Source organism: Lemur catta, chromosome 1, assembly GCF_020740605.2.
Source record: "Lemur catta isolate mLemCat1 chromosome 1, mLemCat1.pri, whole genome shotgun sequence".
Lineage (NCBI taxonomy): Eukaryota > Metazoa > Chordata > Mammalia > Primates > Lemuridae > Lemur > Lemur catta.
The window spans coordinates 148,478,859-148,503,935 of NC_059128.1; the positions used below are offsets into that span (position 1 = coordinate 148,478,859).

At 39.7% G+C, this 25,077-nt stretch overlaps 2 protein-coding genes across 7 annotated transcripts in view; one reads left to right on the forward strand and one right to left on the reverse strand.

Moving 5' to 3' along the window:
* Positions 1–20,887, forward strand: part of UBP1 (upstream binding protein 1) — a 52,976-nt gene extending 32,089 nt beyond the window's left edge. The window contains exons 6-16 of one of the 4 annotated variants that reach the window (XM_045537368.1): positions 341–493; positions 596–706; positions 1,130–1,237; positions 6,065–6,168; positions 8,495–8,549; positions 8,786–8,879; positions 11,917–12,007; positions 12,758–12,876; positions 15,225–15,367; positions 16,065–16,116; positions 18,907–20,887. In XM_045537368.1, the coding sequence (XP_045393324.1) occupies positions 341–493; positions 596–706; positions 1,130–1,237; positions 6,065–6,168; positions 8,495–8,549; positions 8,786–8,879; positions 11,917–12,007; positions 12,758–12,876; positions 15,225–15,367; positions 16,065–16,116; positions 18,907–18,944 (1,068 nt within the window). In that variant the 3' untranslated portion in view covers positions 18,945–20,887. Of the gene's footprint in view, positions 1–340; positions 494–595; positions 707–1,129; positions 1,238–6,064; positions 6,169–8,494; positions 8,550–8,785; positions 8,880–11,916; positions 12,008–12,167; positions 12,877–15,224; positions 15,368–16,064; positions 16,117–18,906 lie in introns of those variants that run through there. The other 3 variants (XM_045537372.1, XR_006731435.1, XM_045537377.1) reach the window with 3 other exon arrangements.
* The window catches only part of FBXL2 (F-box and leucine rich repeat protein 2), an 80,002-nt gene continuing 75,173 nt past the window's right edge, over positions 20,249–25,077 (reverse strand). For 2 of the 3 annotated variants that reach the window (XM_045537387.1, XM_045537388.1), the window contains 2 exons: positions 23,651–23,863; positions 20,249–22,912 (listed from right to left, as the gene is read on the reverse strand). In XM_045537387.1, coding sequence (XP_045393343.1) covers positions 22,805–22,912; positions 23,651–23,863 — 321 coding nt within the window. In that variant the 3' untranslated portion in view covers positions 20,249–22,804. The remainder of the gene's footprint in view (positions 22,913–23,650; positions 23,864–25,077) is intronic. The other variant, XM_045537398.1, reaches the window with a different exon arrangement.

Sequence of the window (25,077 nt, forward strand, 5' to 3'; positions counted from 1 at the left end):
GAGCAGCATATAGTTGGGGTGGAGGTAGGTGACTTACACAGGAAGCTATTGTACTGTTGTACCCCTGATCAGAGCAAATCTTGCGTTAGAGGAGAGGCACTGTAATGGGCAAGAGGTCATTCTTAGAAAGTCCAGAGGGCTCAGTTGGATTTGTGAAAGTGAAGCCAAGTATTAAAAACAATTAGGGAAATTCTTGAGAGAGAATTTGGCTAATATGTGCAAGTTTATTTTAAAGGATCTTGAATTTTGTGGTGGTGGCAGGATGTACAAGAGGGAACAAAATAGAAAGATAATCAATGGAAGGCACTTTGCATCCATTTCAGCTTGAATTGTTTTATAGGTACACTGCATCAGCACAGAATTTACTCCACGGAAGCACGGAGGTGAAAAGGGAGTGCCTTTTAGGATCCAGGTTGACACCTTTAAGCAGAATGAAAATGGGGAATACACAGATCATCTACACTCAGCTAGCTGCCAAATCAAAGTTTTTAAGGTAAGAGGTGGAAACCAGGCTTTCCGTAATTAGGGCTCAGTTTTGCTTGTGAAGTTGTTTGTCTGCATCATGATGGATGAAATAATATACTTTGTTTTTAAGCCTAAAGGTGCAGATAGGAAACAAAAAACTGACCGAGAGAAGATGGAGAAGAGAACAGCTCATGAAAAAGAAAAGTATCAGCCGTCATATGATACCACAATCCTCACAGAGGTAATGTAGAGCAGCATTTGGTTTTGGAAGAAAAGCAGAGGTTTGCATTGTCTCTAAGATGAGTTTTGCTACAAAGGGGTTGGGGAAGATTGGGTGGTAGGTTGATGTGACATTTGTGGGGAAAATATTTTATTTACGTTTTGGGATTTGATAGATTAGTTTCCTGGGTGGGATCTTGAATGAAGATGCTGAAATCCCAATGAAGTCTCAGAAACAGACCTTAAAAACCTTGAAGTTGGCAAGAGATTAAGTTGGGGCCTAGAATGTCCAATTTTTCTCACTGCTGGGGTTTTGCATTTTCTTTAACTTTGAATCCTGTTAGTCATACATTTGTTTAATTGGACTGCAGAGACATGAAACAGGTATTAGATCTTTCTTTGTATAATGAAAAGACATTGATCCCAATCTTTGGTGTTTGTCCAGATGAGGCTTGAGCCTATAATTGAAGATGCAGTTGAACATGAGCAGAAAAAGTCCAGCAAGCGGACTTTGCCAGCAGACTACGGTGATTCTCTGGCAAAGCGAGGCAGTGTAAGGGACTTCTGCTTCTCTTTTCATTGTGCAAGAAACCTTGTGCAGTGTTAGATATAGGACCAATGTCCACTGCAAAGTAAAGCCAAAATTGTTTTTGATGTCCATGTCTTGATTTAATTTGCTTTTGTTTAGACTTCCTGCTTTCTGTTTGTTCCTCACTGAGGAAAATTTCCTAAATCTAACACTTTAAAACAAAGCAAAAACAATGTTGACCATATTGGGTGGTTTTGGAGGGAGAAAAAGACACTCAGAGATATGTATTCCCTCCCTGTCTCCTTCCCTTCCTCCTTCCCTCCCTCTCTCTCCTTCACACACACACCTCCTTCAAGAGTACTGAAATTAATTGAAAATACTTTCTTTAGTGGAATACTTATCATTTTTTGTGTAACTAAAAAAGGTTTTGCTTTCTCATGTGTATACTTGATAAGAAAATTTTTTTGGACACTTAGAGAAATGATGGCAGCAAGCTTGACATTAACAAGTACAATTCTTTATGTCACATTTCCCTGCATGTAGTATAAGAACGTGTGTCTGTCTGTGCTTTTAAAAGCCTGTTTGGCAGCACTGGTAGAAAAAAATCTTTGACTGCATTAATGTTTCTTCTTGGCACCTGCATTGCGACTTAATGCTTCAGGCCGAAGTAGTGCATCTGGCTGCACTTAGACCCGTTTCCCCCAACATGCAGTCAGGGGGCTTTTGAATATGAGCTTTGTCAGGTTGAGTATAGCAAATCTTTATTTTATGACATGACTCTCCATCTAACAGCCCACAAAGGATTATCCTATTACGCAAACTTAGATCAGGTATATACCTGCAATAAATATAAACATAGAGCATTAAAGAATTTTTAAAAATAATTGTTATGTATTAATGGCTACTCTATCCACTGTTGTAGTGTTTGCACTATTAAGGTGCCAAAACCAGATTTTTCATTCTTATACATATAGCCGTGATTAACTGTAGGCTTCGAACATCACTGTCACAAGCTCTATCACAGGAAACTCACTTCTAAATTAAAGCATTGAGTAAAGATGTTTTAAATGCTTCTCTATGAAATAAAAGTGAAAATGTACTCATCCTAATGCCATGGAGAGCACACATGTTGTATTTTCTTTAACTGGGCTTTTTTGATTCAAATCAAAGATTGTTGAAACAAGTATTTACTCCTTCCCCTAAACACCTGCCCCTCCAATTTTGTTTTTATCCTCTTTTCCTGAGGAACCACAAATGGTTCTTAGTAAATTTCTTTAGGGGGGATCCTGGTAACTCCAAGCATGTTTCCCCTCCTGTTATAAACCATCTAACTAATTTAAAGAAATGGATTCTGGTAATTCATAAATAAAAGAAATCTATTATAGCCCAGAGGTAATTTGAAGATGGGACAGTTGTTTGTAAATTCTTAATGATTCTTAACTCAAGTCTAAAGTATGCAAAACGTCAGCAGTTCACTGGCCTGGGATTTCACATCTTCCTAGTGTGTTGCTTGCCACCCTGGCTGCATTTGGTTTAGTTAAGATGCATCTTGGGGTAGTTAGACCTCATCTTGGAAACCTGTTTTTAAAAACCAGGGTGTAAAGATTAATCCCTTAATAAAGAAAGTCTGCAAGCATTTCATGTATTTATTTAAATGCCTATAAAGGAAGGCCAACAGCTCTTACAGTTTTCATCTAGCTACAGTCAGCTTTCAGTAATAAAGGATATCCAGACTTGTTGTTAAAGTCTAAAAGGTACTGTATGAAATGGTACCACACGGAACAGTCACTACTGCTGATTCCTAGGAGATGCTACACAACACCCTTAGTGTGTCTATTGATCGTTGCCTCCGAGCTGTATTTGATTGGCTCAAATCAGGGCCACCAATTTCCACAGCCTAAAATGGGTTATCATTCTTTAATCTATCTGGGGAGGGACTATGTTCACAATGTACTGAAACCATAACTGTACGAGTCTAGGCCAGGTGTTGCTAGAGCCTTTGTGAGTTAGAGATTGTTTTCAGAAGCAGACACTGCACTATTGCTTACTTTTAACAGCACTACTTTTCTACTGTTAAAAGAATCTAAATGAGTAAAAATGAAATGGATATGTTTGTGGAGTTTCAGTAAACTTGGTGTCTCTACCTTACTCTGGCATACTAACTTGAAGCTTTTTGATGGCTTCAAGCTGGTAAAGCAAATTTGGGGAGACTTGATATTTTTAATATTAAAAGGTTTACATTATTTAGATGTACATGCTATGCTGTGTTATAATACTTTATATCTGGGGAAGATGTGGCAGGGAAATTTTTCAGGTAGTGGAGGTAGCAGTGTGTGACACCCATAAGTGATTGTATTGCTTGTCAGCTCACAGGGTCTTGGGTTCCTCGAACTGCATGAACTGAGGAGGTGATACTTTGTAAAATGGAAAGAAAAACAAAGGCCTTAGTTTTAAGAGAACAGGCATTGTTGTATAAAATGTCATTTATAGTGAAATTGATATGCCATGCAGTTAGTTTAGCAAAGATGTCTGGCCAGATTAGGTTTCTTTTTTGAAAGTTGACTGGTAATAGTTGAAACAATAAGTTTGTGGTCATTTTTCTCATTTTTGAGGGGATATATAATTGGTAGTTGTAAAGGATGTTATGATTCTGGGGTTTCTGTTTTATTTCCCTTGAATCCATTGCTTTTGATGGGTGTCAGACATGAGTTTTAAGCCTCTGTAATGATTAGTGAGACTTGGTTTCTGCCCTCAGAGTGCTTCACAGTTTCTTAGCTCCTTCACACTTGACATTCTCCTACTCAAAAGAATTTTGAAAAGGTATATACATCCTTGCACATTTTCAGATTGACATCTGAAAGTTTTCATCATAAATTTAAATAGTTGCAAAGGAGACAATTTTCTGGCATTGTGAATGTTTGTATTTACAATTTAAGATAAAACTATTACATTGCTCTTAAAGTGCATCCTGTGGAATCTAAATAGCCTAGCAATTTGACACCTATCATTGTTCATTTAAAAAGTTCATGATAGGCCTGGTGTGGTGGCTCATGCCTATAATCTAGCACTCTGGGAGGGCAAGGTGGGAGGATTGGGAGGATTGCTTGGATTGCTTGAGCTGAGGAGTTGCAAGACCAGTGTCTCTACTAAAAATAGAAAAATTAGCAGGTATCGTGGTACGTGCCAGTAGTCCCAGCTACTTGGGAGGCTGAGGCAAGAGGGTAGCTTGAGCTCAGGAGTTTGAGGTTGCAGTGACCTATGATGACACGACTGCACTCTACCCAGGGCAACAGAGTAAGATTCTGTCTCAAAAAAAAAGAAACGTTTATGATCGAGCTGTTTAGTTAAATCCAAAATGTTACTCTGCTTTTCCTTTTTGGACATCATGTTTTTATTCCACTTCCCTTAAATTTTATACTAAACCAACACACTTTTATGCCTGAAAATCTTTAATGATCACCCTACTTACTTCTTTATAATATACTTATATAAATTGAAATTTAATTTTTAAATTTCCTGTGACCATAGGCTCTTAACTCAGTCAAGAAATTTAAAGCTTATTAGCACCAATTTATCAAAATAACAATTATACAAATTTTAATGAATAAATTATTAAAAATAAAAATGTTATTGGAAATGCATCTTGAATGATGAGACAGGATAGAACATAATTTTTAGTTTTTTTAAAAATAGATATGAGAAACTGTTTAAAGTTTTCTTTCAGCAGTGTCATTCAGGTCTTGGAACTCCTTGTAAGTTGTCTGTCAAAAATCTAGTGATCTTTTGTATGATTTAGATTATTTAAATTAATATGAGTCAACATAGGTCTTCCTGAATTATTTTGAAAGCAAAGAATTGAAAATCACTTAACATACAAAAAAACTTTTTTGGTCATTAGAATCATGTTCTTAATATGTATCCTAGTATCTTTTGTTTGGCTTTGGGGACAGTCTTCTACTCTAGGGCTGTGGTTACATGTGATGCCGTTCTTGTATAAAATGGTAGAAGGATGACTATGAAAGGGGACCTCTGAAAGTGCTTTCTTAGGCAGATTGGTTTTAGAAAGTATGTGTGGAGTGAAGTGGATTCCTTCTGTACCTCAGGTTTGAAGACTTCTATTTGAGATGACCCTGGCCTGCTCAGTGTGCTTTTGACTTTGGCTTTTTCAACTTTCCTAATTGTAATAGTCAATGTGTCTTTGTATCTTTGCTCTAGCTCTAGACAGAATTTTGCCTAGGGCTGAAAAATGAAGTTTTCCAGAAAATATAAATAAATAAATAAACATAGATAGATAGAGGCAGTACTGTTCACAGTTGGTGTATTTTGATGCTGGGCTTGTCTGGTCTTACTTGGAGATTATTAATTTTAAGAGATGTCAAGGAAGCAGTAGGTATTGGTGAAGCTGCTCTGTAGGGAAGAGGGCAAAAGGAGCACTAGGTAGGACACAGCCACCCATCCAAGTCACCATGTGACATTAGATGTTGCTATGAATCCTTTCTTGTCTCTGCTATTCTGAAACCTTGATAAGTGCCTGTTGGAGAGGCTATTGGTAAAGAGGGAGGTGAAAGTTCTTGAAAGCAAATTACACTTAAGTATATGTTTTAAATGCCTTTATAAATTTTTGCTGCTGTCATCACTTTAGGTCTTTTCTAAGATTAATCAGTGTCTAGACACACATGGCAGGTAAAATTTTTCTTGCCACACAGAAGTAAATTTGACATGTGTCTGTGAGGTTGCTTGATACGAGTGTCAGGTGTCTTGCATTTGGCCAGACTAGCGAGTGAATTACAAAAATATTTCTTCCACATATTTCAAAGCATATCATTAATTTATTTCTGTTTCTGTCCTTAGTGTTCTCCGTGGCCTGATGCCCCCACAGCCTATGTGAATAACAGCCCTTCCCCAGCGCCTGCTTTCACCTCCCCACAGCAAAGCACCTGCAGTGTCCCAGACAGGTATCTGGTTTGAGTGATTGTGTGCCGCAGGCTAACTGATGCTCATGCACCTTCGTTTCCCTTCTTTGTGTCTTTTTGGTGCTGTATCTGAAGTATGTAGTAATGGGAAGGAGCCTGTACTCCAGGGTCAGAGGACAAGCCTTGTCTTTTCTTTACCTGCCAGTCTTTTTGCTCCTGGCCCCTTGTGCCTCACACATTCACCACTCTGATAATTGTGGAAAAGGGGGCATTTTCAAGATACAGCCAAGATATGTTCTTTGCGAGATTAAAGGCAACATAAATGGGGTTCATTGGTAAAGAGAGAATGACACAGTACGTTGTTAAGGTGAAACTGTGGCTTGAATGTTAGGATTACGTTTGTATTACGAAGTACGTTTCTTTTCAATGGCCCACCATAGGTTATTTTATGCCCCATTTCTTTTCCCTCCCAAAAGATGTACTATATTTTTAAAAAATTGAGTCTTTAAAATTAAAGGAAGTTCTTTCAATTTCTAAAGACTTACTATGGTTTTAGAAATGGGAATGGTGGACTCTGTTTATTCTATTATGTGGCCTTAACTGCAACTGAGAATCTAGTGAGCTCGGGGTGGGCACAGGAGACTGCATCTGAGGCATCCTTAAGAGGCAGTGGTGCCCCGCGGGGGCTTTGCTGAAGAACTAATGCAGAGTAGTTCAGATCAGAAGTTCCCTGTTTTTAGGAAGATTCTTGTTGGGGAGGAAAATTATGAAAGCTAAGATCACAAAGGATTCGGTTCTCTTTTTTATAGTCTGGTCATGCTGACGGGGTCTGATGGCGGCGGGGGGGGGGGGGGGGGGGCGAAACCAAAAATGTGCTTTTCTCCTGAGGAGATGGATAGATAAACTGACAAGGCAGCTTGTTTTGATGTAGGTTATTGTGATTTAAGAGTAAAAAAATACTCTTAGAAACATAGGGGAGAAACCAGAGGACCAGCATGTTCCCGTGTAAGAGGGCTTAGAGTAGTTTCCTAGTGAGTCCAGTCTGAATAATAATAGAAAACCATTAGGGCTTTAAAGATAAGCTGTGAATTCGTGTACTCACTAGAAGACTGAGAGTTCAGTGTTCCTGGCACGTTCTGATACATGAGTGACCAAAGAGACAAATCCCTGTATTAAAAGGGTATCATTTTATATTTTTGCTTAGGATCATTATATCATTTCTTATAACTCATGATTTTCTTAGGTTTTTTTTTTTTTTTTTTTTTTTTTCAGTTATTTTCAGCTGTTTACCTAATTTGATTTCTTATATTTTTTTCCTAACTAAAATGAATGAGTATTCTTCCTTCTGGGGCACCCCTGGAGATAATTGGAGGATCCCTTTTGTTTCACAAAACTTGAATTTCTTATTAAAACAGATGAAGAAGGCAGCACAAATTAAGACAGTCTTCTGTCTTAATCTTATCATATTCTCAACCTAAACCAGTTGTGCCTGCATTTTTTTTTTTTTAAGACAGAGTCTTGGCTGGACGCGGTGGCTCACGCCTGTAATCCTAGCACTCTGGGAGGCCGAGGCAGGTGGATCGTTTGAGCTCAGGAGTTCGAGAACAGCCTGAGCAAGAGCGAGACCCCGTCTCTACTAAAAATAGAAAGAAATTATATGGACAGCTAAAATATATATAGAAAAATTAGCCGGGTATGGTGGTGCATGCCTGTAGTCCCAGCTACTCGGTAGGCTGAGGCAGGAGGATCGCTTGAGCCCGGGAGTTTGAGGTTGCTGTGAGCTAGGCTGACGCCACGGCACTCTAGCCCAGCCACGGCACTCTAGCCCGGGCGACAGAGCGAGACTCTGTCTCAAAAAAAAAAAGACAGAGTCTCACTCTGTCACCCTGGGTAGAAGTGCAATGGTTTCATCGTAGCTCACTGTAACCTCAAACTCTTGGGCTCAAGCGATCCTCTTGCCTCAGCCTCCCAAGTAGCTGGGACTGCAGGCGTGTACCACCATGCCCAGCTAATTTTTTTCTGTTTTTTTTAGTAGAGATGGGGTCTCACTCTTGCTAAAGCTAGTCTTGAAATCCTGAGCTCAAGCAGTCCTCCCGCTTTGGCCTGCCAGAGTGCCAGGATTACAGGCGTGAGCTACTGCACCCAGCCTGTGCCTGCATTATTATTGCAAACTTATATAGCTCTCTCCCACAGTATTGCCTTATTTTAAATTTGCCTGGTTTAACAGCTTGCAATGTCTTGATCTAAAAAATATATAATATATTTACTATATATATAGTAAAAAGTATATATATAAATATATAGTAAAAATTAAAAATATATAGTAAAAACCACCCTTTCCTTCCTTCCTTCCTTCCTTTCTCCCCAGCAATTCTTCTTCACCAAATCATCAGGGAGATGGAGTTTCACAGGCCTCTGGTGAAGTAAGTATGTTTTCCTCAAAACTATCAGTGTTTTCAGGGTCCTACATTTTTAAGTTTCTGACGAGGTCTTGAGTTACTATTTGGGTCACCAAGTAGTTACACTTAGGCTCTTCCTGGGTGTTTTTACTTCAAACTCTTGAGGCTTTCTGTGTTTTAAATGTTCCTCGTAACATGCCAATGTTGAGTTATTTTTATAAGTTTTAATGGCTTCTTGTATGTTTATTTTCTTTAATAAGCAAATCCAGCCTTCAGCCACGATCCAGGAAACACAGCAGTGGTTGCTCAAAAACAGATTCTCTTCCTATACAAGACTGTTTTCTAATTTTTCAGGTATGTGCATAAGTGCATGTATGTGCAGGAGTGTTTTGTTTATTGTTTGCTTCTGTGCTTTTATTAACCTTTTAATTTTGAAATAATTATAGAGATATATGAAGTTGCCAAAAAAAAAAAAATGTATAGGAAGTTCTGTGTATCGGTCACCCATTTTCCGCTAATAGTAATATTTTGCATACCTGTTATATACTATTATAGCTAGGAAATTCACATTGGTACAATCTACAGTTTTACCAGACTTAATGTGCACTCATTTGTGTACATGTATTTATAGTTCCATGCAATAATTTTTTCATTTTATCTTTATTTTGAAATGATTTTTGTTTTACAGTAAGTTGCAAAGATAATATAGAGATATTCCAGTGTTCCTTCATTCAGTGTCTCACATAATTATAGCACAATATCAAAGCCAGGAAATTGACATTGGTATAATGTGTATATGTAGTTCTGTGTCATTTTCTCACATGTATAGAGGAGTGTAACCACCACCACAGTTAAGATATAGAATTACGCCATCACCGCAAGGATCTCCCTCCTGCTCCCTTTTTAGAGTCATACCTGCATCTTTCGAAACCCTTACTTTACTATCCCTAATCCCTGGCAACCACTAAACTGTATTCTATCTCTATGATTTTGTCACTTCGAGACTATTATGGATGGAATCATACAGTATATAACCTTTTGAGATTGGTGCTTTTTCACTCAACATGACAACCACTTAATTTGTCAAGTATATCGGTAATTTAATCTTTTTATTGTTGAATAGTATTTCGTGGTATTAATGTACTTGCGTATGTTTTTTATATACTTAAGTTTTTATTCTTGCATAATGAGCTGAAGGAGTATTTAGATGGAATTTTAAAAGGTACAAAACAGTGCTTCTCCAGGTGGGGCTATAGAAACCTATTTAATGGGACAGTAATAGGTATGCCAGGTGGGGCTGGGGCAGCATTTCTCAAACGTACTAGGCCCTGGGACCCTTTCCCACAGAACACCTGCTAACTTTTCCTGGCTGAACATCCTGAGAAGTGCTGGATCACAGTAAAGTGGCACTTAGCTTTCCTATGCCTGCAGTGATATGGGGCCATTAAAACGTAGCTTGATCCCTTTAAGAGGACAAAATGTATGTGTGCACATGCTCAGCCTAAAGGAAAGCTTCATTTCACAAAGAATATGGTTTCCTATTATGCCATCTATTGTAATGTTTGTGCAATGTCTATTGCACATGTAGCTCTTTGTGTCTTTAGCACGCCAGATGGAAGTCATTTGCTAGCTAGTATCCACATTTTTATATGATTAAGTAAAGCCTTTTATGTGTTAAAAACTAGAAATTATAAAATTTCAGAGTGAGGAGGTATCTTGCACCCTTGTAAGGAAAGCAGATGAAAAGCATAACGCATAGAAAAACTCCGCAGTTGGAACAGAGGGAGACCCCAGGTTACGCCTATTATATTAGGCAGATACATATTTCTGTCTAGAGAGTTCTAAGACTTCTTTTCACTGCTCAGGTTGTCACCTGGCTTAGCCTCCTGCCCTTTCCTTATCCTGGGGTGCTTCCTCTAAGAAGGTGAATGGGAAGCTGGCCGTGGGCCCCCTGTGGCACATCACCTGAGTCACAGCACTGATAGTAGAATGATGAGGAGAGTGAGGCTTATTGTTCTGAGCATGTTGCGCATTCACAATTCAGGAAGGGTTGTACATACACTTATCTGTCCAGTTCACTGTATGAGTTAACAGTGTGCACCCCCCCCCACACACATATATCTCTGGTCACAACTGTGAGGTACATATAGTAGGCAGTAGAGAGACACGAGAGAGCTGATTACCTGTCTCCATAAAACAACTTCATCAATGCTCATGTCTCCTGGGAAATGTCTTTTACAAAACAGAAATGTATTAGGCCCTTAAAAACAAAGATAACTCTATTATCTTCTTACATATATAAATGGATATTTATCATATGGAAGTCATGCCTCATCCCAAAGGGCATCTTAATTCCCCCAATAAACTGTATCCTGACTGTTAGTCAAAGGGTAAAACAGAAGATTATAGACACATTCAGACATAAAAAGTAGAGAGGAGACTATGATGAACTCCTATATAACCAGTCCTCCAGCTTAAGAAATTATTAGCCTTTGGTCAGGCTTTCTTCTACCTCTCCTGCCTTTCTGTGGTACTTCAAAGCAAATCCGAGCGACCATGTCTTTTGCACTTGAAATACTGAGTAGTACCTCATGGTATGAATGTACTTGGGTATAGTTTTTATATAGTTAAGTGTAAGTTTTTTTCTTACATAGTGAGCTGAGGAAGTGTTTGGATGGAATTGTAAAAGGTGTCAAGCAGTGCTTCTCCAGGTGGTGTCATAGGAAACCTGATTAGAGGGACATTTCCACTTGTAAATGACATGGTACCTACCGTTTGCTTGGGGGAAGTCTTAGGGTGTAATGTGTGACTCTCTGCCATGCTTTCCTGAAAGAACTGGCTGCTGTGACAGAGTTGTTACATTACAGAATTTTTGACTTTCTGTTCCATGTCTCCACATGAAGAGGCCTGGTCCTAGCTCTGCTCTCAATTCATTGTTAGACATTGGGCAAGTCCCCAAAACTCTGGACTTCCATTTCATCTTTTGCAAAATAAAACATTGATTGGTCTAGGTGATCTCAAGGTTTATTTATCTGGGGTCAGAGTTATGTTTCTCCACATAGCCACAACCCAGCCACTCAGTAAGATAGGGAGTGAAGTCTGTATTGGGAACAAACCGTCCTATAGGTCTTGCTCATTGATTTGATTTACCAGCCTCTGGGCTTCTAAGCTCCTTTGTGATACGGGCCGTGGAAAAGCCAGCATTTTCTTTGGCCCAAAGGGACAGCTGTATATGTCTCATCTTGTGTCGTTCATGTTTATGTGTATATTCAGGATACCTGTGATTGTTTTGAAGGACAGTTAACTGAGTGAAGACAGTCACCTGTAAAGCAACCAGTTCTGTTTGTTCCTTTTCCATTTATTTGAAAAGAATCTCTTTGCTGTTCTCCAGGTGCCGACTTACTAAAACTGACAAAGGAGGATTTAGTTCAAATTTGTGGTGCAGCCGATGGAATTCGGCTCTATAATTCACTGAAGTCAAGGTAAAATACTGTGAACTGTTTTGCTTGAAATAAGAATGTATCGTTCTTCATGTGGGGGATTTGGGCACTGTGTTTCCACGCTAGGTTGGCGTGTGCCTATGTGTGCCGTCGAGCATTGGCAGTATCATGCTCACAAGAAGACTTTTGTGTACACCTTCAGGGCAGGCCCAGATATGATGCAGGCACTGAGGGCAGAGGTAGACTGTAAGACTGGTAGAAATGCACATGGGCAGTACTGATTTCTTGAAGACGACTGGGTTTGTTGCCAAGAAAACAAAACTTCTAATTTAGGTGAGCTATACAGAATCTATGGTTTTCAAGGTCATGACTATCACTAAAGTTATTAAAAATGTAAACTAATTGTGAATTAAAATGATACAACTGTAATGTGCTGGCTTTTAAGATCCATTTACTATCATTGCTATTTCTGTTCTTGTGTGAGAATTCCATTAAAATTGAATCTTACTGATTGTAAATTGCTGACTTAATCTTGAAACTTAAATTTACCAGCATCTGACAGACCATCTCAATGGTTTAGAGTCTGGATCATCATGTTAGACCACCTGTGATAGTTGGTGTGAGGTGTGTGGTTTTTATATTTTTATTAGTAAATTATTTTGTGTAATGAAATAACATCATAAAGTTCTCCTAAGGGAATAGAACTTAGATTCCTGTAGTTGTCATTTGTACATGCGGTAAGGCAAGGCAGCTTTCTCTCCTGGGCTCATCAGTGGTGTCTTCTGATTGCAGGTCGGTTAGGCCCCGTTTAACCATCTACGTCTGCCGGGAACAGCCAAACAGCACAGTGCTGCAGGGGCAGCAGCAAGCTGTGGGCAGTGGAGGCGAGAGTGGCAGTGGGACACCCTATGGTGAGTATTGAGGGCATCTTAATTCTGTCACTTCCTTTCTGAGATTGTCAGACAGAAACAGGCAGGACTTGAGCGGGGCTTGGAGAACTCTTGCCGTATTGGGACTGCCGAGTTGCCAGTGTGGGAGCCACAGTGACAGCAGTGAGAGGCAGCAGCTCTAGGGCCAAGTCCGTGGGAGAAGAGGAAACGAGCATCCTTCCTTAGTTATTTCAGCCACACTATGGAGTTCTTTTCTGTTTGGCCCTTTCTGCCAAAAATACCTATAAAGTGAGAAACTAGCTTGAACATTTTGAGATTTTGCTGGCATTTTTTATTTTTAATCTCAAATTTACTGAAATGATAAATGTAACATTGATGGCTTAAAAAGAAAGCAGGAGGGTTCCCCCCCCCCATTCTATTGACTGGGCAGGGGAAACTCTTAAAATATTACATATATACGAAGATGCATCTGTGTAACAGCCCTGTGTGTGGACTTGTCTCAGACAAGGGTTGGGCCAGCACTGTTTACTTTGTTCATGGTGAGTCTGGTGCTATGTCCTTGTGTCATTGTAAATACACTCTCTGTATTTTCCATCTGAATATTGGGAGGGCTTTTCATCCTGAGGGGTTTTCTTAATTGTACAGGGTAGTGCTGGATTAGAGTAGAGATAAAAATCCTACACCCCCATATAGCCCTGAAAAAAAATGTGAGCATTTTACAAATGCATATATTTTCTCATTTGTAACATGGGTATATAGTAATATTTCCTTCTCCCACATCTGAAACAGAATGAAGGCAACACAGATCTTTACAGAGGAAGATGTGTTATGGAATTCAAAGAGACAGTTATTTGCCCTAATAATAGGTGAAGCTCTGAAAAATGTTTTGGGGTTTGACTTTAAATGAAAAATTGGAAGGAAAACATCCATATCATGAGCTTTTCTATTTAGTGTCATCGTGACTCCAAGAGCTGTGAATTTTAAGACTAATGATACAAATTCTTAGTCTTAAAGGATAAAAATTTAAAGGAGCACTCCATATATCATTGAATTCTTACATATATCATTTATACGTGGTCAAGATTGTGATATTTTGGAAGGTGTATCCTCAAATACAAGTGTTTGTGGAGTTATGTGGGGAAATATTGCAGACTTTAATCCTAGATCATAGGTCAGCAAACTTGTTCCATAAAAAGCCAGGTAGTAAATATTTCCAACACTTCAGACCATATGGTCTCTTGCACATTCAGCTCTGCTGTTGTAGTGCAAAAATAGCCATAGACAATATGTAAATGGTAAGGGATGGCCACATTCCAGTAAAACAAATACATGTAAAAAGAATACATGAAGGGCAGGAATTGACCCATACAAGCTGTGGTTTGGTGACCCCTGCTCTAGATCTTTTCTACAGTCTTACCCTAATTTTAGTTCCAAATTCTAAGCTTTTCATAGTATAAAATTAGCTACGATTTCTATACTCACAAACCCACACACAATAAGAAAAACCCCTTGTTTGAGAAAGCAAAGTTCTAAGCAGTGATACTCCTGATCCTGGATTGAGCACGATCAGTATTGAGCAGGATCTGTGAGAGGAAGACGACTGCAGATGTGCTCTGTGCGACATTTGCTGCTAAGTTACATGCAGCAGAAATGCAGAACACTGGATGGAATGTGGCTGGGACTTTCTATAAAGAAGAATCAGGCTTCATTGTTTATATTCTTAACTTTTCATATAGTATCTTTTTTACGTTATTTTAAATTGTGTGTGAGAGATGTGTAGAAATAGCTTTTATTCCTTAGGATAAATTCCCAGTAGAATAACTGGATCAAAAACCATGATCCAGGGTTCTGTTTATATATTGCTAGAAATACATATTATTTTTTAAAACAGCTTTCTTCAGGTATAATTTACATACCATAAAATCCTCCCATTGTAAGAATATAATTCAATGATATTTTAGTAAATTGACAGCTTTGCAGCTATTGCCACAATCCAGTTTGAGTCCCATTACCCTAAGCAGATCCCCTATGCACGTTTGCAGCCAATTCCTGTTTTTAAGTTTTGAATACATGAGACTCCATATTCATTGCAGGAAACATAAAGAAAATCAAAACCTTAAATCCTTTTGTACAGGGATTACAGTTAATGTTTATTAAATTACATGTGTGAATATAAATAATGTATTTTTATATTTCAGATGAGTAGTTGGAGATTTTAAGGTAGTAAGAGAGGGGAAAGAAATGTTAGTTTATTCCTAATTATTTTATTTTATTTTTCGGTACTTTGAAAGGCGTGATCTTCCTTTAAATTAAGTAGAAAACAGATCAAAGATTGCTGTTAAAATGCTGTCTTGTTTTTTTAATTTCAGTTTATCATGCAATCTACTTGGAAGAAATGATTGCCTCAGAAGTGGCTCGAAAACTTGCGTTGGTGTTTAATATTCCTTTCCACCAAATTAACCAGGTTTACAGACAGGGTCCCACTGGTATTCACATTCTTGTTAGTGATCAGGTAAATCAAATAAGCATGCTCATTTGCTCTTCCCTTTCACACTACTTTTATACATATCATTCTAGAACTTTAGAAGAATTGTGACTCCTTCTGTAAATACGAGAATCATTTTCAAAGAGTTGGGAATCAAAATTTGTAAGAATTTACAACCAAGAATTTCAGGCATCCTGATGATAGTGACAATAAAGAATACAAGTCGAGGAAAACTGGCCCAGCCTCCCGGCACCACCCTTTTGAATTCAGACACTCACTGGGCCTCTAGGGTTAGTGGTGGACTTTGGCCCTTTTTATGAAGTGAGGTGTTGGATATGTTTTCCTTCTGTCATTTGATAACTAACTTTAGAAAACGCAGTTTAGAAAAAAATTTTCCTCCCAGTGTTTTGTGACAAGCAAGTACTAATAGAAGAACACTTTATACAATTTTCATTAGTCATTATTCACAGGATCTGGCAGGAAATGCTCCCCCATGGGATCACACAGGAGGCTGAGATAACTCAGGGCCCGTCGTGGGCAGGCAGTTAGCACAAGGCAGTGCAGCATGTGTGCACTTTGCTACTCACTGCCTTCATGAGTGAGCATTTGGGCCGTTGGAGAAGAAGATATAAATTGACATTTTCCTTTACAATTTTTAATCATTTCTAGTCATTTAAGAAAGTTGGAGCTTAATTATACTTACATATTTGCTTTATCCTTCTAGATGGTTCAGAACTTTCAAGATGAGAGTTGCTTTTTATTCTCCACAGTGAAAGGTACTTTGCATGTACGTGTGTCTTAAAATGCTGGAATCATGAAAGATAGTGTGTGCCTCTAATCAGCAGCCCTCTTGTGTGTTTACTCTTCTTACTCATTTTAAGAAGAGTTTGCAGAATGAATTGAATGTTTCTAGTGGGTTGTAATAGAAATTAGCAAATAAGGAAAGGGAGTCTTTAGGTGACTGGAAAAAACATCTCAATTCATTCAGCCAGTGTCTTACTGAGCACTTTGCTTGTGTTCAGTGGATCTTGAAGAAAACAGAATCCATGGAACTCTCAATCTCTTGGGGAAAGGAAACCAAAATTGGCCAATAGATACACAAAATTACCAATATTTTAAGTGCCAAGAAAGTGTGGGGTAATTACGGTTAAGGGGGATCTGGGTTGGGGGGAATATGAAGCTAATAGGCCAGGCTTCTCTGAGGAAGTGTCAGCTCTGAGACTTGAAGAGTGAAAAGGGGCAGGCCATGGGAGTAGTGCCCCAAGGCATTGTGGGTCTACATGCAAAGAAAGGCTCCTGGCTTCTGTGAAAGCCTGGCAGGGGGCCCTGCAGCTGCTGTGTAGTGTGTGAAGGAGAGCAGAGCAAGGTGGGGTCACAGTGGGAGGCAGGGTCTGGCATGCCTGGTGAGGATGGTAGTTTGGATTTTATTTAAAATGCATTGGCAAGTCAAGTCAGTGAAGTTGTTTAAATAAAGGAGCTGTGATATTAGATTTTTCTTCCACTCTTACAACTCTGTGCAGACAGATGAGAAGGTGGCAAAAGTGGAGGCAGGAGATACCATCCAGGTGAGAGGTGATGTTATCTTACATATTTATAGACAGGGCCTCAATGGGCTGCACATTTAAGGAATAGTTGTGACTCCTGGTTTTCCATGGAGAACGACTAGGCAGATGGTAGTCTCGTTGATGAGGTAAGGTTGAGGTAAAGCAACCAGCAGTTTCATTTTGGATATGTAGAAATGTCAAGTAGGCAGTTAATTAAACTAGTCTGGGCTGGGCGCAGTGGCTCACACCTGTAATCCTAGCACTCTGGGAGGCCAAGGCAGGAGGACTGCTTGAGCTTAGGAGTTCGAGACCAGCCTGAGCAAGAGCAAGACCCTGTCTCTACTAAAAATAGAAAGAAATTAGCCGGGCATAGTGGCACATGCCTGTAGTCCCAGCTACTTGGGAGGCTGAGGCAGGAGGATTGCTTGAGCCCAGGAGTTTGAGGTTGCTGTGAGCTAAGCTGATGCCACAGCACTCTACCAGGCAACAGAGTGAGTCTCAAAAAAAAAAAAAAAAAAACCAGTCTGGGGCTCAGAAAGGAGGCCTGGGCTTGAGATATAAATTTGGAAGCCTTCAGCAAATCGGCAGTGACTTCAGAGCAGTTACTGAGGTCATTCAAGGAAAGAATGTGGAAAGAGGGCCTGGATCAGGTTCAGGTGAGCTCTAACATTAAAGGTTAGGTAGAGGAGGGATTTTTAAATGCAGAATTATTTGAGACAAGATCATACATTCATAGACAGTTTTAAAAGTCAGCTGGGTTAAAATCCAAACACTTAGCACAAAAGCTGCCCCTAGAAGATGTTATGTGCCCTTTCCTGCCAGTCACTCTAGAAAGGAGTGGCCCCAAACTGCTGAAATTATGATTTTCCTTTGTGCCTGATGTGTTGTATATGCCATCAGTTTACCTGCAGGGCTGTTTTAACTGAATTGGTTTACTCTATCTTTCACTGTCAAACATCTTTAACTTATTAAGTACCCTTCTGCTCACAGTTTTTATACCCTGCACAACTCACATTGTCTATAAAAGAAGGTGCATACTCCAATTGTATAGTCGTGTTCTTTGAAACCAGTGGAGACTTCTGGTGTGGTGCCAGATATCATAGGATTTCCCTTCCAGGTTCTGTTTATTGTTTTTCAGACTTTGTCCTCATGAGAAAATTCGTGTCTTTCTTTATGAATGCCTGGGCTGCTTCTCGCCATTTACTGAGAAATACTAGGCCATCAGGCAAAAGTAGATTTTTTTTTTTTTTTTTTTGAGACAGGGTCTTGGTCTGTCACCAGGCCTAGAGTGCAGTGGTGTGAACACAGCTCACCGTAATCTTGAACTCCTGGGCTCAAGCAATACTCCTGCCTCAGTCTCCCAAGTAGCTGGGACTTACAGGCCCAATTTTTTATAGAGAGAAGGTCTCGCTATGTTGCCCAGGCTGGCCTTGAACTCTTGGCCTCAAGTGATCTTCCAACTTCAGCCTCCTAAAGTACTGGGATTATAGGTGTTTGCCACTGTGCCCAGCCCAAAAGTAGTGATATTTTTAAAATGTTTCAAATCTGCCTCTGAGGAGTTCAAAAAATTTTCAAGAAAAGATGGATGTATACATTTGTACCCTCCATTTATTTGTATATTTTGTATAGGGTTGACTTTGTCCTCTGCCCTTGCACAGCATTTTCATCTGTTCTACCTTTAGGTTTTACTCCCCTTGTGTACAGCACTTTTGCTTTTTGTCTTAATAGACAGCCCCCCTTCCTCTCAACTCCTGAGAACTGGCAAGCGGCATGGGTGGGAACAGGGGTGTTGAGAGGAATACGGGTAGGCATGAAAAAGCAGAATGTCTAAAAAGGGAATGTGTACATGAAGTTGTCTTAGGGAAGAGGAGCTATAGTAAATTAATCTGCTTTTTTGTCTAGAATCATTTAAAGGTAATCTGGACTGGGGCGGGGAGTTGTAGATTTTCAGGGAGTTTTCAATTTAGTGGTCTTGCTTTGCTAAGTCTGGTTTAAAAAAATTTTTCTTTCCTTTTTCTGCAGCTGAAAATGGTGATGGTATCCACATAATTTTGAAGTGATGTCTTATGTAGACTGAACTATATTCAGTACCAAATAAAGTCACGCTTAAAAGTGTGTGAAGACTGAATCCAAGAAGTCTTGGGATTGGATTTTACCATATGAAATGTTTCATATTGAAAACACAAGATGACCTTTCTAATGAGCTGTATGAGAGGTGAATCTCCTCACTGTCACTGCCATAGCCAAGCATCCTCGTGAGAGTGAGCACATCGGGACAGTGTGCGTCCAGCTCTGGAGGCCATGGTGTAGGCGTAGCTGCCTGCTTCTCTGGCAGAGGCCAGTAGATACAGTTCCTAGAAGCAGCCTTTGCTGTCTTTTTACACTGTATGCGGTTTGGAAATGAATGTAAAAACTTACTGTGGGCATTTACCTTTCTGTGCCAGTTTGGCTTTTATTGCCTGAACCTTATGCTGACCTAGGGAGGAAATGAGGGGACAGTGCTGTTGTGGAGCCAGCGTGGAATCTGTCTGCGGAGAGATGTGTTGTGCTCACGTGGCGACTGGTGGTCAGGTAAGAGGCTCGGCACCTTCTCGGAAGAAATCATGTCTAAGGGTGTACGTCTGATGTGATCATGCCGGAACGGAGAACATCCAAGCCAGGAAGATGGGCTTTTGAAGCAAACTGCATTTATCAGGAGTACCTTGGTGAGAGGATCAGTGTAAATCCTAATAGGTACAAAGACTTCGTGTTTTTGCTTTGTCACAGATTAATTGAAAAACTTTTTGCTTCTGCCTCCATTTTAGCATTTTAGTTTCTGGTTTTCATTTTTTGAAGTTTCCTTGCCTTTTAAACTCTTATGATTTTCTTTCTCATTTTCTTTCCCCTCTTCATCTGACTTACTACCCCCAACACCATTTTGTTCTTAAACATTTTTAAAACCCTACGCCAGACATTGGAAAAAAGTATTATTGTTGATAGCTTCTGACTTTGGTGTTAAGGGATCTTTATCGTGAACAAGATGAAATTTTTCATGGAAACACTAGATATGTCATAAATTAAACACTAAAATGTACCATACAAATCCCTTAAGCCACTCCTCAAATATTGAGCTTTAGTACAATCATGGACATTCTGATGATTATTTAGGGGCTTTTTATACACCACATAATAGCGTTTTCCTATGAAGAGTGCCTCTTTAAATAAAACCAAATGCTTGTCTGCTAGCATACTTTTCAAAGGGAATCCACTATTTTCTCATTTTTCTCCTATTACCTTTATCTCCTCCCTTCACCCAGAACCTTCCCAAAGTTCATCAGCAAGCATTTTTGAGGCCTGTGGTGTAGCAGATAAAAAAAATTTTAAGCTTCTATTCCATTTTAATTATGGCATCTCTCTGTCCATTTACCTAAGTGTTTTGGCTTTGAATGTACTATCTGATCCTCATCTTTGTTCAGGCAAAAATAGGAATGAGTAGATAAACTACTGCAGTGGGTAAAAGCTTTGACATTTTATGTTTTAATCATAAAGGGTTATTTGCTACAAAGAAGCACGGTCTCAATATTTTTATCTTCAGTTTGAAAATACCTGTAACTCCTATAGACCCTGTAGGAGGAGAGCTTTCCTTTCTGTCCTTTTCCCTTTGCTTTTGTATGACCACATGTTTTCCATACCAGTCACTTGGGAAAGAAGTGAGCTCATCTCTTCTTGTTTTAGAGTTTTGCTTGTCTATTTAGCATTCCCTTTTCGGTCTCAAGATTTATGGAACAATAAATGTCATTTAATGCTGTGTGCTATTTTGAATTCCTCGTCAGGTTTTAAAATGGGATAAAAATACTTAGAAGCTCATCAAACTTGAAATTACACTGAGTGGCATTGAACATGAGTCTGTCCCAAGTGAAACAGGTTAAATAAATTATGGCACCAGCAAATTTGTTACTTTGTTTTTTTAATAGTAGGATGTACACATTTCAGTATAATAAATGTTTTCCGATTGTTTTGCAAATGTGTGTCTCATTTAAAATCCCAATTCCTGCTAGTGTCACCTCAAGTCATGGAATTCCCTGTGTAGGCTCTGAGCATATATGTAAGAGGTTAGGCCCATGTTTTTGGGGGGGTTCTCCTCGCTTCACAGTTTATTTTCTCAAAGCTGATGGGACCTGAGAACAGGTTATTCCAGTAACTATTTCCCACTTGAAGCAAGCCTGATTTTCTTGAAAGAGTTTCTCCTATTTTATACATGACACCGTGGGGCATTAAGCATTGAGTCCAGTAGCTGTGCTAGGTTGTATCCTGGCTCACAAGAGCTAATTTTTTTTGTAGAAACTGTAATTCATATTTAAACAGGCTTCCTGTATCAGTCCACCTCCCCCCAACAGTGGTATAAACGTATACTTACTTAAATAACTGCTATGGTATCCACACAATTTTTAGACCAAGGAGCACTGGAGTATATCACAAGGCAATAAAATAATCAGGACTTGAATGTTTATTCTGATAATCTTGCTGAGTCAATTTATGGGAGTATATATCTGCTTTCTCTTCCTAGAATGCAGTCAAGGCATTAATGTCCTTAAAAGTGCTTCTGAAACTGTCCATCTACTAGAGGTATTGCTCGTCATAGGAAAACATCTTGTTTTTGCCATTTCACTTCAGTTTGGGGAGTGGTTGCTAGGAAGGGTCAGCTACCATTTAACACCCAAGCTCTCAATGAAGATGGTGACAGGTTCTTAATCTTCAATAAAGATCACAAATGTGGGCAGCACAGAGCAAGAATCAGCCACAGCAGAAAATAGGTCATCTTAACAGATTTCAGATAACATTAGAAAGGTCTGAATTTAGAAAATGATTTTGCTTGGATTTGTCTGCCATAAAATCATAGCAATAAAACCCTCTGACTTAATTTTTTAAGCATTGCAATGGTTTATTCAATTTTACATTATGAGTCTAAAAGGTGCCAACACTTTACTGATCTGAGTTTTAAGTGTGTAAAATTTTTGAATAGTTCTGGTGTAATCTGGTTTCTAAGATTTTAAAATAAACTTGAAGAAAATCACATCCATTCTACATGCATCCATTCATTATTTTTAATTGCTTATATTATAGGTAACTTAAGCCTTAATTCTATTTAAAGTCCCCCCTAATTTTGCGAGAGGTGTGGACATAATTAGCTTTTTTCCTTTAACAAAAATGCATTATGTCTGTAGCATATGCCAGAGCTTATAATTTCCAATCAGGCAACATAAACTCTGAGTTGCTTTTGTTTAGTTTTTGGTCCCTGGAGGTGTATATGACAAGTTGACAGAAACAGAAAGGTGAAGACCCTGCTCCACCCAGTTTAGAGTCCTCTTTTCTTTGGTGTCATGGAAACCTATTAACATGCCTTCCACATAAGGTCTCTACATATAAAACTATCAGGCATTATGAATTTGCAGTACAGTCACTTTGATAAAGTTGCTATTTAATCTTCAAAGTGGAAAAGTCCTGCTAATCAAAATGGAATCATTGTGAATTAAAGTAGGCCACTGGCTTAAATATCAGGTAGAAAATCAACAGCTTATTTTTTCTGCTCAATTTGTGCTAACACTGATGGTCTGTTTGAGGAATGCTGATAAAGCCAAGGGTAGGACTTTTGTGCCTAGGTAGGTACCCACCTCTTGAAATCCAGGTTTCTGGCATGGTCCTGGCTGCAGTGAGACCACTTGCCATGTGTTAACTGACACAAGGCTTTGATTTGATTGTATCACAGCAGAATAAAGGTGAAAACCACCAGAGTTACTGTAATCCATACAGAAGTCTTTTACCTGTAAGTGCCTTTCCCAATGCAGAATCAACAGATTGGGGTGATGGAGTAGGCTGGAAGACCCAGGTCTTCTCTGGAGGAAGGGACGCCCCATCACCCCTTGGGCATGGGCAGCTGCTGTCAGAGGATGACACAGCACCTGCACAGTCGCTGTCCACTTCCTGCCACTGCTGTTGGTGGGGTGACGGGAGCAAAGTAGGCATGGACTTTGACATGAGGGAGCTGAGCCTGGAAGGATAAGGAAGGAAAAAGTGGAGGCATCTTTACCCTGGTGTTTCTAGGATTGTCATAATCCTAGAGAAGGTATAGTCCTCCATTTAGAATCTATTTCACCTTAAGATTAGGCAGAAAGCTCAAATAGAATTTCTGCCATAGCTACTCCTGTTACCTCCCTCCTTACCCCCCTCTAACAGTACTTCCTCAAGACTGTTGGAATGGAAACTCCTAAGTTGATGTATTATGGCCCAGGAACAGTAACCAACTCTATTTGCAAACCAAGTGAAAGTTCTCTACAGCTGCTGCACCCTGGATGGGGCTGCTTTGAGGTATAAATGCAGATGCCTAAACTTAAAGCATAATCAAGAAAACAATGTAGGTGAAATAGATGGTCAAAGAAAGCCAAATTCAGTTAAGCCCTCTTACGTGGAAATTAGCCAAGACTGTTCTGCCATCTACTGATAATGACCTTAAATTGTTTTCCTTTAACTGAGGCCTTCTTACAAGGGTGCTAATGACCCGACTATGTGGAACCTTTACCCCAAACCCACTGAAATTGAATCTTCCTGGATGGAGTCTAAGCAAGGGAATTTTGAATAAGTCCAAGGTAACATCTGTGTCACTGGATGGTTTGTATAACTATTGGCTTAGGATAGAATGGAGACAATGGATGTTGATTCTTAATGTATTCCTTTGTTACTTAGAAATTAAAATTGCCCCAGGTGTGACGGACTCCTGCACCACACCTACCCGCATCCGCTTGATTCCTGCACGGGTAACCTGCTGGCAGTCGTACAGCTCGAGTCGCTCCAGGCCCCGGCAGTTCTCTAGGTGTTCCAGGGCCGCGTCAGTGATGAGGAGGCAGTTGTCCAACTCCAGTACCCGCAGCCTCTCGTGGCCACAGGTGCTGTTGCTCAGGTGCAGGATCCCATCATCTGTGATGAGCTCACAGTGGGACAGGCTCTGGAACAGGAGCAGAAGGGAGATGTTTGTAGGACCCTCTCAGAAAGGCTCTAGGCATAGAGAAAGCAGGGAGGCCAGCCTCCTTGCCCTTGTGCTTTCCACCATGGGATGACACAGCAAGAAGGTCCTCAGCAGATGCTGGCCCCTTGATCTTGGGCTTCCCAGCCTCTAGAACTGTGAGAAATAAATTCCTGTTCACTGTAAATTACCCAATCTATGGTATTCTGTTACAGCAGCACAAAACAGGCTAAGACACTGCTTTGATCAAGCAGGGAGGACTAAACACAAAGCCTTGGGGCCTTTTGGTTATGGTTTTGCTGCAGCTGGGCAAGTGGCTTCTCTCACCTTCCCGACTGTCAAGATGGCTATAAAATTTTCAGGGGAAATTTCAGAGTTTACCCTCTTGAGCAGTTTTACTGCCTAATTCTCCATTTGAGGGGAGGCCTATGAAATCAATGAGTCTAATCTCCTTGTTCATTTAGAAAATTGTACAAATGGCCACGACTCAGATGTACTGAACATCTTTGAAGGTTATAATCAAATAGACCTTGAGCAATGTGATGTGACATTTCTGGCCTCTCTCAGGTAAACAGTAAAAGTTGCAGAAAATAAATTCAGGTTAATATATAGCCAAATGACATTTCTGTAATTCTCTTAAATTTTCCATATCAATAAACAGTTTCAGACCTGAGAGTTTACCCCAATGGATATCAAATGTAAGATTCACCTCACCATAAAAACTCTTCAGAGGCAAAAAGTACTATATTAACAACTCAGTTATTCATTCCTTTCTTCAAATATACGGGTTCCAACTCTGTGCTAGGCCCTGTGTGTGCAATGGTGAGTGAAAGTACACTTCTCTGCACTGGTGGAGCCTACAGAGTCTAGAAATGAAATGGCACTAATTAATCTATTAAACTGAAGCTGAGCTGAGTGCTCTGACAGCATATGATAGTGGGATTTGACCTGAAGAGACCACTGAGTTGGTATTTGAAAGATTAGGAGGTAATCCCAGGAAAGAAAGCAAAGAGTTTGTTGTGTGCGAGGCCCGGGGTGGCAGGAGGAGAATGGCAAGTAGTGTTTGGGAGGAAGATCTGCAGAATCGGTGGGAAGTAAGAGGATGCATCTAGATGCAGACGGAATTGCGGAGGTAGGGACCAGATCAGAGTTCTGTAGGCCACGCAGAAGAATTTCATTTTGATTCTAAGATCACT